This window comes from Orycteropus afer, unplaced genomic scaffold (assembly GCF_000298275.1).
Source record: "Orycteropus afer afer isolate SDZICR_OR568_19922 unplaced genomic scaffold, OryAfe1.0 scaffold00016, whole genome shotgun sequence".
Taxonomy (NCBI): Eukaryota; Metazoa; Chordata; class Mammalia; order Tubulidentata; family Orycteropodidae; genus Orycteropus; species Orycteropus afer.
Genome location: NW_006921603.1, coordinates 16,716,554 through 16,728,619, shown reverse-complemented (window position 1 = coordinate 16,728,619; position 12,066 = coordinate 16,716,554). Strand labels below are relative to the sequence as shown.

The 12,066-nt window shown below is 44.6% G+C and overlaps 1 protein-coding gene across 1 annotated transcript in view; it reads left to right on the top strand.

Moving 5' to 3' along the window:
* The window catches only part of JAK1 (Janus kinase 1), a 78,380-nt gene that overhangs the window by 42,868 nt on the left and 23,446 nt on the right, over positions 1–12,066 (top strand). The window contains exons 10-15 of the mRNA XM_042783346.1: positions 5,309–5,415; positions 8,191–8,334; positions 9,228–9,315; positions 10,175–10,302; positions 10,967–11,102; positions 11,755–11,765. Coding sequence (XP_042639280.1) covers positions 5,309–5,415; positions 8,191–8,334; positions 9,228–9,315; positions 10,175–10,302; positions 10,967–11,102; positions 11,755–11,765 — 614 coding nt within the window. The remainder of the gene's footprint in view (positions 1–5,308; positions 5,416–8,190; positions 8,335–9,227; positions 9,316–10,174; positions 10,303–10,966; positions 11,103–11,754; positions 11,766–12,066) is intronic.

Genomic DNA, 12,066 nt, shown 5'->3' with positions numbered 1-12,066 from the left:
TACTGCCCATGTAACTCTCTATGTCTTTCTCATCCTCAATGCTGCCATATTGGTCACTCACATTTGGTACATGTTATCCATAATTTGTTATGATCCACACAATTGAATACCTTTGCATAGTCAATAAGACATAGGTAAACATCTTTCTGGTATTCTTTGCTTTCAGCAAATGTCAATTTATCTCATTGCTTTCAGCAAAGAATGGTTCTAGATACTAAAAATCAGAATTGCTTAAGACCCAGCCTTTGTCCCCTGACAGTTTTCAGTCTAATGCAGAAACTGTTACAGATAAATGGGGTCACTGCAGTATGTGGTGAACATTTTAATCACAGATATCAGACCCTGGGGACTAAAAGAAAGGGATGGTCAACATCCCTGAGTCACGTGGCATGCAAGGCCACATGGAGGAGACAGATCTAAAGCCGTGTTGGACAATGAGCAGGAGGCTAGATGTGGACATTTCCAACACAGAAGAGAGCATATGCAGGGGCAAAGCGGCAGGCAAAAGTAGAAGCCGCAGAAAGGTTCTGAGTCATTAATGTGTTAGGGGAAAAGTGGGCAGGCAAGGCTGAGAAAGGGTAGACTTCAGATCACAAGAGACCTTTCAGGCCAGAGCAAGGATCTTGGATGTTAACCTGCAGGCAGGAATAGCCATGGGGGATCAATGGTTAAAATGGATTAAAGGGAGGAGGAACTCAGCTGCTTTTATTTTAAAGCCCTGTGCCACGTGTCACTGATGTTCTACAGAGCAACTCAGTCTTAGGATGTGCAGACTGGAAAGACTCTTAGGAGTCACCTGGTCAGGTGTCTTATTTTACAGATGAAAAAAAAAAAAAAGCAGCCCAGGAAATACAAGTCATTGAGGGTTCGAGTCAAAGAGGGGTTTGAGAGTCAGTCGTCTACCCTAATGCCAGATCCCTTGAGTGTTGTTTTTTGATGTTCCTCCACCTTAAAATGCTGCCCTGCATGTGTCAGATCCTTCCCTTTCAAGGGCTCAGGCCCCAAACAAAGGCCAGTGCAGTTGCTCCTGAGGACCCCAGTAAGTGTCAGTATAAGATATTTAGGCGTCCTTTTGTCCCAGACACATCTTGTTCTTTAAAGAATTGTGTTGGTGAGTCTGTAGTTACATCAAGGTTGGGCAGAGAAAGCAACACCAGATGGAAAGGGGCCTGGGTTCTTGATGTTCATATCATATTCTGATCTCTCAGCAAGGGACTCATCACTGAAGTTGGTGAACAAGAAAGGACTTGGTGTGTTCTTATTGCTCAGATAGGGTTGGGTTTCCTGCCAGGCTTGGGGAATAACTGCAGCCTTTGTTTGTATACTTGAAGATGTTCCAGAAAGGTGAAAACACATCTGCTGCTTGGCTGTGAGATCTGTGAGCCAGTGAAAACCTTAAAGCCCAGTGACCCTATTTCCTCACATAATCTCACCTTTATTGTCAATTATTAGTGTATTAGTGGTCTCTGGGTGAGGGTGAGGAGGTGGAAGACAGTAGCCATAGGAAGAGAGTGGTGGTGGCCGGCTGGAGACTGGGACCTGTTTTCTTTGGAGGGTTCAGATGGGGAGGTCTCTGGTTTAGACAACATCTCACTAACACAAACCTAGGAACCAGTAGTGTGGGGAGAAGCATAGGAATGGAGTTGAACCCTTCTTTTTTGTTGTTGTTGTTAAGTGCCGTCGAGTCGTTTCCGACTCATAGTGACCCCATGCACAGCAGAACAAAACACTGCCCAATCCCGCGCCAGCCCCACAATCCCTGCTATACTTGAGCCCATCATCGCAGCCACCGTATCAATCCATCTCCTTGAAGGCCTCCCCCTCTTTTGTCGACCCTTCACCCTACCAAGCATGACATCCTTCTCCAGGGAATGGTCCCTTCTTATAACATGACCTTTTTTGTTGAAGCTGCTGGAATTCAGCCCTGAATATTTTAGTGTCTGTCTTTCCCCTTGATTATGAACTCTTTAAGATATTATCTGGGTCTCACTCATCACTCTGTGACTGGTGGGAAAGCACAGTGCCCAACACTGAATCAATGATCAACAATGTTTGTCACATCAATAATTATAGCAATAGCTACCATATATGTAGGTAGTACCTACCATGTCCTGAGCAGTTTGCATGTATATTTGTATTTCTTTAACCCTCCCACTAGTTCGATGTAGCTGATAACTTTATCCCTGTTATAAAGATGAGGAATTTGAGGCTCAGAGAGGTTAAATGACTTGCTTAAGGCTGCACAGCTAGTAGTAGCAGTAGTAATTATAGTATTAGTAGCAATAAATAGTAATAATATGATAATGGTTGCTATCATGTGAATAATGCTTGCCATATGTTGGATGCTGTTTGAAAATCTTTTATGCATTAATTCCTTTTATCCTCAGAACAACCCTACGGGTATATTTTATCCCCATTATACTTGCCCTAATCACTTAGCAGGAGCTCTGGTAGTGTAGTGCCTGAGGCACTTGACTGCTAACCGGAGGGCTGGTGGTTCAAACCCACCAGCCACTCCTCGGAAGGAAGATGGGGCAATCTACTTCCGTAGTGATACTGCCTCAGAAACCCAAGGAGGAGTCGCTATGAGTCAGGTCCAACTGGACAGCACATAACAACAACAACAACAATCTCTTAGCTAGTTAGAGGATTTCAAGTCTTGTCCTTTTACTCCAAGTCCAGAGATCTTTTCCCTGTGTCACACTGTCTTTGCCAAGGTGCAGGTGCAGTTACCAGCCCGAAGTTCCAGGGCAAAGCCCAACTCTCCTGATCTGAGGAGGGAGTGGAGGCATGGAGAATAAGCATAAACCCTGTGTGTGAAGTTTCTTACATCAGTCCTCTGAAGCCCTGTATCTTCCCTCTGCCACCTGTAAATTAGAGAAGTGGTGAAATTATAAAAAATGAAAAGAATGTCATTTTGGATTCCCCAGCTCCTTTGGCCTCTTAACCACAGGGGTTGACAGTCAGACCCTAACCTGGGTTTCTCACTTGAAAATGCAACCAAGAAACTCCTTGTGGAATAAATAAAAAGCCAAGTGAAAAAGTAGGTGGCCACTTGGAACAGGTATGATAAGCAAGCCCACTGTCCCTTCCCTTTGTCATCCTCCACTTTCTATCCCTGAGCATGGATGGAAGGAGACCATGTTAAGGAAGTAGGTAAAGGCCCAAAGGACCACTGGTCGGTTCACCACTGATCATCTCATCCATAACTGTGCAGTCAGGCTTTGTGCTTGGTTTTCACAACCTTCAGCTCTGATGCTGAGCACTTCTGCAAATCATTGCCCAAGGTTTGGGGAACCAGGTGGTGCAACAAGCCTGATGATGACAGCTAAGATGTAATCTATCATAATCACAGTGGTTACAATTACTGAGCCCTTACTATACCTTAGGCACTGAAGTGAACCCCTCGTGTGTGTTCTCTCACTTATCCTTCATAACAATCTGATGAGTGCCATGACTATTACCCCAATTATAATGAAAAAACAGGTTCATAGAGGTTAAGCCACTTCCCAGCCCACATAGTTGACACTAGTGCCATGTTCCCTAAAGCTCCTATATAAATAATTAGTCCATAAATGGCCCCTTCGCCCATCCCTCTAATTTCCCAAATGATTCTACTGCCCCTGGCCCCTCAGCAGGTTATGATAACAAGGAGGCATGTATTTCTGCCCCACCTTCTTGCACCCAGATTTGTACCTCCTACTAGAGCCAGGTCTTGTCAGGGCAAGGGAATACTCATGCCATCCCAGACTTCAACATGAATCCTAAATCTGGGGCTTACTGGCTTCCTGACGTTGGGGAAATTATTTTCTCTTTTGGAATCTCTGTTTTCTGAGATGTATGATGGGAATTAGAATAACACATACCTTATAGGATTGCCATGGGAATAAATGAGGTAGTATGTGTCAAGTTCTTCAAACAGGGACAGGCACAGAGAAAGAAATCAGAAAATGAAAGCCATTTAGGAAAAAAAAAAAAAAAAAAGGATACTCTGCCTTGCAGTTTACCAAAACAAAAACCAAACTCACTGCCATTGGGTCGACACCAACTCATAGTGACCCACATTGGGTTTCCTAAGTAGATGGCCCCATCTTCTTTCCATGGAGCAGCTGGTAGGTTAGAACAGCAGTCAGATGCCTTCGGTGCTGTGCCACCAGAGATCCTTTGCCTTGAAGGATAGTGAGGATTTAAGAGACCAACCACATCAACTCACTTGACCTACTGTTAGGGACCCATTGCTGTACAGCTGGTGCCTCCTGGTGGCAAATGGAGGCTGCCTTCATGAAGTGTGTCCAGTTCTCTTTATAGATCTTTTGGGAACCTCCTCTTAAATCTGAGAGTCAGGACTTCTAATGCAGAAAGAGGAAGAAAAAGGAAACATCTGTTAGTTGTTATTCACTAATATTTATGCTTCATTAAAAAAAAAAAATCAATATATACATAAAAACCCTCAGGGATTTCCAGAATACCGTTCACTGCTAACCAGAATCTGCTCAGTCCCTTCTTCCCCTGTGATAACTTTGTAGCTCACAGTGGCTCTGTGGCAGCAAAGGCAACATCTGTGGATTATCAGTCCCCAACTAGCCACCTGTGCTGACATGGCCTGGCAGATTTTGTGATGTGTTTGGTTTGCTGTTTGAATCAGTAGTATATGGCTGCTGGTCCACTCAGAATCTGTTCAGTGCCTCCTCTGTCTGGCCCTCCTGGGAGCTGGGAGTTCAGAGAAGTTTAAACAGGATTTTGCCCTGTTCCTTCAGCACAAAACCAGTAATTTCCGCCCTCCTACTTTGATTCCCATCTCATCCTAGGTCCAAAATGCTGCTTCTTCCATCTGCTTCAACTTTTATCCTTTAGATCATACCCCACTTACTCACCATGTATTTAACAAGTACTTACTGAGTGGATACTGTGGATGAGACTGTGGGGGCAGACCAGAAAATGAAGTAGACACAGTCACTTCCTTCTCAGAGTTTCCTTTCTTAGGTTTGTAAGTTTCCTTAGGGAAACCTTCCCTAGCCTCTCTTACTAGGACAGATCCTGCTGGTGTCAATCTCAGAGCACCATAAGCCTGTCTTTAATTGTAACTGAACAAATTGTAGCTTTACATTTGATTGTTGATTATTTTTGACTGTGGTTGGTCATCTCTCCTGGTGAGCAGGACTCTAGTAGTTACTCAATAAGTAATTATCGAATTACTGAACCAACAAAGGCACAGATTTGTGCTCAGCAAGCCCCATTGCTCAGACATTGGGTGGCTATGATTTGAGGCCTTCACTACCATGCACAGACCTCTCCAATCTCTTCATAGAAATCTCCAACCTACTGGTGGCTACCAAGAAAGCCCAGGAGTGGCAGCCTGTCTATCCCATGAGCCAGCTGAGTTTCGATCGGATCCTCAAAAAAGATATTATGCAGGTGAGTCATTGCTGCAGTTCCTGTGTCCACCGTCATTCCCACCTCCCCACAGTGAAACGGCCTGAGGATTTAGGGGAAATGGGGTTTGAGTTTGGGGGAATCCTGATGGAGAAGGAACAAGGAGGCTTTCCTTTCATAGTTAAATCAGTCCAGCTGTTGGCTTACTGTCTTCCTGCCTCTCTGATGCTCCTCAAAGACACTTTTTCCTTGAAGAAGTAGATTAGTCAGGCTTTTGGGAGTTCTCTGTGGTTGCAGGGACCATTCTTATGTCTGTGTGCAGGGGCCTGGGGAGTGTATTATTATTTTGTGTCCTTCCCCCCTTCCCCTCAAGCCTCTAGTCCATCCCTGCAGCATTCACCTAGCCAACAGTGATTGAGCCGCTTAAACATGCAGCCATGATTGCCACCCTTGAGAGGTGCACCAAGATATCTCTTACAGCAGGATGAGGGAACATCAAAGAAAGTCATCTTTCCTAGCCTTATGAGGATAGGGATGGGTTCCTGGAGCAAGTGGCATCAAAGCAGAGACTTGGAAGATGAGTAGTAAGTAGCTAAGCAAAGGCAGAGGGACCAGCATAAGAGGAGGCTGAAGGAAGAACGTGAACAAAGCCAAGCAGGGGGACATTCAGGGGCCTTTGTGGGTTGCTGCAGAATCCTGACAGCATGGTAGTACGACTTGGCCACTGGGGTAAGTAACCTTTCTGGGGAAAAGTGATTATTCTGAAAGCATATGGCTTTTACGGGATGTTCTGGGGACACAACTTCCCATAAACTCTGATGGATCGCTTTGTGACAGCTGCAGCTTTAATGAATAGTCACAGGACCTTGCCAGCCCACAGCAGACTAGGCGGATATATCACCATTCTGCTTTGACAGATGACAAATGGTGGCATTTGTGCAAATTAATACACCTGATTAACGATCATGTACATTCTTGTGGGGGGCAGGGCTGATTCTCTAGGAATCAACCACAGTCCATTTTCTGCCTTTACGGGGGGTGCTGGAATAATTGCACTTTAATTTTGCAAGTTTTGCAGGGCTAATGTCAATAGCTTGACAACACCAAACTTTTATTAATCACATTTTGATTTCCAAATACTCAGAATTTATAAATCAGAAATAATGACCCTTAAGTCAGAAGGGTCTTTACAGACAGATAAGCTAAGGGCTTTGCACAGATAATCTAATCTGCTCTTCACACCACTCATTTTGATAGTATTATTCTATTTTCTTCATTAGTACCATTATGAACTCATGGATTTAAACATTGGGTATGTTTTAATTCTTAGCAGTTACCCTTATTGATGCTTAAATTGTCCCCACGTTAGTGGCCAGGGGCCACTTAGTCAAGTTGGCATCTGAGCCTTTTGACATGACCCTGATTAGTTGTAGCCATAGCTTTGTGATATGACCATTCGTTCCCAGGTTTCTCTTATACATTTCTACCTAAGACCTGAAATTAGCCATTTTTTCAAGGAGCCCTGAATCTTTGTAGTCGAAAATGGTATTGGGAGACTACAGTCTGGGTACTAGGGATTCTTATTGTTACAGTGTTAGTTTTTAGGCTTTTTCAGTAGACAGAGCTAAGTTAAGATAAAATACATCATCTGTTCAGGTGAAACTTCCAGTTCAAATTCAAAGCAATTATAGGGTTTTTATAACTTAATGAAACTGGCGTTTGTACATCCTTTCATGCTGAAAGCCCCAGTTCTTAATAACATCAGCATACATATTTGCTTTATCCCATCTACACAATCTCAATAATAATATAAATAACATACTCTGAATATCACTCAGAGTACTTTATAGGAAAAAACATCATTGCTTTTTACAGTTTGATAGTCCTCCACTATGTGGATGTACCTTCGCTTATTCATCCAGTTCCCTATTGATAGAATTTAGACTCTCTTATGTCTTTTGCTGTAACAGATGGGACTAAAATAAATAGCCTTGTACATAAATATTTTTGTATTTTTACCAATGTGTCTTTGGGATGGATTCCTAAAACTGTGTTTGTGAGGGCAAGTGGATATATAATTTTCATCACTGATTTTAGCATGCTTACACACACACATTGGACAGATGGATGGAAAGTGAGCAGTTCCCGTGTGAGAGAGAATGAGCACCTGGTTTAGAGAACTATCAAACAAAACGAAGTGGCCCGACAGATTGGCTTCTACCTGCCACATACCAGAGTGTGTACCAGGAGCCTCCATAGTTATTTCCTCATCTGATTCTTAGAAGAGTCTTTTGATTGGATACCGTTACTATCCCTACTTACTGGGAGTGGGGTGCATGGTAAAGGAATGCCTGCCAGCAAGCATAGAGCCAGGGCTTACAAGCCCTTCTCTTTGTCATGGTGATCCTGTGTACCACAGAACGAAACACTGCCTGGTCCTGCACCATCCTCACAGTCGTTGCCATGCATGAACCTATCGTCACAACCACTGTGTCAGTCCATCTCGTTGAATGATCTCCTTTTTTACCAATGTGGTGGCTACTAGTGATACTGTTTGTAGTTTTAGAATAGGTCAAGATTGTGTTCTGGCCACAGGTTCTTCCTAGAGATGGAAAACAAAGAGCAGTCTGGAGAGTGGGAGGGTTGTCTCCTGGGGCCCAAGAAGGGCCATACTGTGTTTGGCAAGTAGCTTTTTGTTTTCCCTGGAGGTCTCACAAGGACAAGGCAAGGATTGAGAGCTTGTGAATATTGGACTCTTTTGCCTTTACCCCATCCCGTTTGATTTTCAGTGTTGCCACCTTTTGCTTTCTCCTTCAGGGTGAGCACCTTGGGAGAGGCACACGGACACACATCTACTCTGGGACGCTGGTGGATTACAAGGAAGATGAAGGAACTTCTGAAGATAAGAAAATAAAAGTGATCCTCAAAGTCTTAGACCCCAGCCACAGGGACATTTCTCTGGCAAGTGTCTTGTCTCCTTCCATTCCCCCATTTCTAGGACACATTAGGCTTGGAAGAACCTTTACCTTTATTTTGACCTGGTGGTTTTCAAACTTGTCTTTTAGTCAAAATTGCTTCAGATAGAATATTGGCTAGGCCAAATGTGTTCAATAAGTGAGGGAGGATTAAAGCTCAGGTGGGTGGAACAGCCTCTCATACCTTCCTACCCCTCTCTGGCTGTTCATTTCACCTTCGGGACAATTAATGCCCAGAGGAGTAAAATGACCAGGATCCCTCAGATTAGCAGAATGGTAACACCAAACGTCGAGCAGAGATCTGCTGCTTTGGTTTTTGTCTTATTCTAACGTAGTGCTAACTACTGATGGGAGCTCTGGTAGCATAGTGCCTAAGGCACTTGACTGCTAACCAGAAGGTTGGCGGTTCAAACCCATCAGCCACTCCTCGGAAGGAAGATGGGGCAATCTACTTCAGTAGTGATACTGCCTCGGAAATCCAAGGAGGGGTCGCTATGAGTCGGGGCCAACTCGACGGCACCTAACAACAACAACAATGTAGTGCTAAGCATTGTTTTAAAACTACTTCCCAAAGTTAAAAAAAAGAGAGAGGTGGTCATGTGTGTTCGAAAGGAAAAGCATCAGCTAGCTTATCCCACCAGCTTTTCTATTCATCCTATTAGGTTTTCTAAATAAATCTGTATCCTGGCCAGATTGACCCAGAGAGAAAGGCTTGGCAGTGGCCTTCTGGACAGTCCCATGGGAGCAGGTTTCAGGGCCTGGGATGGTGACAGTGGTGAGCTTTCCTGGGCTCCCCTGACTTTCCCCTCAGAAGAGCTCTTTCAGGAGCAGACCAGCAGAGGCTCACCCTTGAAGTCCCTGTGTCCTATTCCCCCACAGGCCTTCTTCGAGGCAGCCAGCATGATGAGACAGGTTTCCCACAAACACATCGTGTACCTTTATGGCGTCTGTGTCCGAGACGTGGAGAGTAAGTATGTTCTCTTTTGAAGGGAATGGTTGGCCTGGCTAAGAAGTACAGTTGCTTTAGTTGGTCTGTGAAGATGGCTGGAAGCTGATACCTCCTTCATGTTGCCCAGGCTTCTTGTCTTTCTTTTTGTAGTTGAGGAAATTGAGGTACTTGAGCAAGTCACTTGCTTAAGGTAAAGTGAACTTAGAACTGAAACCCATTTGTTCTTCACTCATTTCTTAAATGTTTGCTTTATTCCACCTCTGGCCCCGTAATGTGCTAGACCTTGCAGTTGAGATGAGTAAACCCAGCTCCTCGCTGTAGAAGTCAGAGCAGAAGCTGTTCTAGGCAAGGGTAGCGGCAGGTGAGGGCGGCCCTGAGGAATGTGAGGCTGGCCTGCTGAGTAGCTTGGTCTGAATTTCTCACAAACAGGCTTTGATCTCCCTTAGTTGTTAGGCTACTGAGAAGATGGATGTACCTTTGGGCCACTGCTTCTTCACCTGCTTTTTGGCTAAAGCAAACTGAGATGGTCATCCTGTACCACTGAACCTCTGAATTCCTGAGAGATAAATGTGAAGGAAGAATTTTTTTTTTTTTTTTTTCCAAATTCAAACCTTAAGTTAAAATACCCAGAGCTCTGTGAGGCATAGGTATTACTCTCTGCATTTTTACAGATGAGGGAACTGAGACTGAGAGAGGTCATCATTTGTTCAGGGGCATCTAGAGTAAAGATAGAAGAGGTTGGGGTTGAAACCCAGCCCTCTGCAACCATTTATACCTCCTACAGATGTCTACTAAGTGGGCTTTCGTAACAGGGTGGGGTAGAGTACTATCTCAGACAGACAGAAGGTTCCAGATATGACCTTTTTTGTGCCTATAGATATCATGGTGGAAGAGTTTGTGGAAGGGGGGCCCCTGGATCTCTTCATGCACCGGAAAAGTGATGCCCTCACCACACCATGGAAGTTTAAAGTCGCCAAACAGCTGGCCAGTGCCCTGAGCTACTTGGTAAGAATGTTCTCACATCCCTGGTAGTTCCCTCAGGAACCAGAATGTCCTAGTAGAAGGTGACAGGAAGAAGGTACTGGCCAAGTAGGCTGAAGGGACCCTGTCCTCAAGTTCTGTAGGGCCAGGGTTTTGTGGTTAAGCATAGATATGCCTGGTACTTGATGATTTATTCCCTGTGAAAGTCGGTAACTTGGGGCTTTTCCCTGTGCTCACATGAGAACCATGTTTAGAGAGAAGTTTGATCAGTCAGAGAATGGACTTCTGTATTGCAGTATGTGTAGAGAGTAGAAATAGTATAATACTTGTTGAATGAATAAAATTGTTTCCATCAATAGTAGCTAACATTTATTGAGTGATTTCCACAGGCCAGATGTTTAAGTGTTTTACAAAGATTCTAGTTGGTTGAATTCTCACAAAAGCCCAAAGAGGTGTGCTGCACTCTTATCCCTGTTTCACTGGTGAGGAAATAGAACCTGAGGGACATTATATAACATGCGTAGGCCACACAGATAGTTGGTAGAGAGCTGGGCTGACTGAGCATGGCGGTAGCTACAGAGGATGGAGAAGGAGTCTTAGGGGCCAGGATTGGAAACAGGGAGCATGGAAGGAGAAAAGATAGGCATCCCATTGGCAGCTTTGTACCTCAGTGCTTTCTGCTGTGCAGGAGGATAAAGACCTGGTCCATGGAAATGTGTGCACTAAAAACCTGCTCCTGGCCCGCGAGGGCATTGACAGCGAGTGCGGCCCATTCATCAAGCTCAGTGACCCCGGCATCCCCATCACTGTGCTCACCCGGCAAGGTATGTCTCCCCTTCCTCTAACTGCAGCCTGTGCCATGGGTCAAGCCAGAGAGGAGAATGGGGCTTCTTTTAGGAAGGAGCCCCTACTGTGTGCCCTGGCAGGGGGGAAGTGTAGCACTTCAAAGAATCTCACTGTGGAAGTGTATGTGATGTGCTGTATGGAAAGTGTATTTACTCTGTAAATTTTCACCCAAATAACATTAAAAAATAAAAATAAAAAAAACCTCAGTGTGCAGTAGGGCAGCAGTTCACTGGAAGCCCATCTTATCCTTGTGATGAATGAGCTGTGTACAAAATGTTGGGGTAGCACAAAGGGAGGCCAGCTGTGTCCTGGGGAAGAGAGAGGGTCCAGGGTGGGGCCTCCTGTGTCCTCCCCTGTGTTCCTTTTAAAAACCACTGTCATTGCTGAGCAGGTTGGAGAGGCACCTTATCTACTATTACCTGAGCTGTTGCTGAGGTCCTTTGGCATCCTGTGTGAACATGGTTATTGTGAGTTGTAAACTCAGAAGAAAGGACAGACCTAAGATGTTGAAACCAGCATTGTGCCCCTCAGCTTGTAGGCCAGATGTGGAATTCTAGTGTGCCCAGGGCTCATGCAGGGCAGCAGTGTGTACTACTGTCTCCAGTGTTGAGCACAGTGCCTTGCATTTAGGGTTCTGTTCAGTAATTCAGTGAAAGAATGGACTCAATTTGGAAGGGCACCAAGATATGAAACAAGCCTTACAAATAAAACCTTATCATCCAAGAGTTCCAGCAAGATGGCGGACTAAGCAGAAGGACTGCACAGACCCTTTTCAACAAAGAAAAGGGAAACCAATTAACACAGACACAGAAGATAATCTTGGACCCCTGAACCTTGAAGGGAAGGATACAGAAGTGGACTAAATCCCAACTAGCAGAAGAATTTGCGTGAAAATACCAAAAAAGGAGACATACAGAGCTGCAGTCTGACAGCACCCTGAGC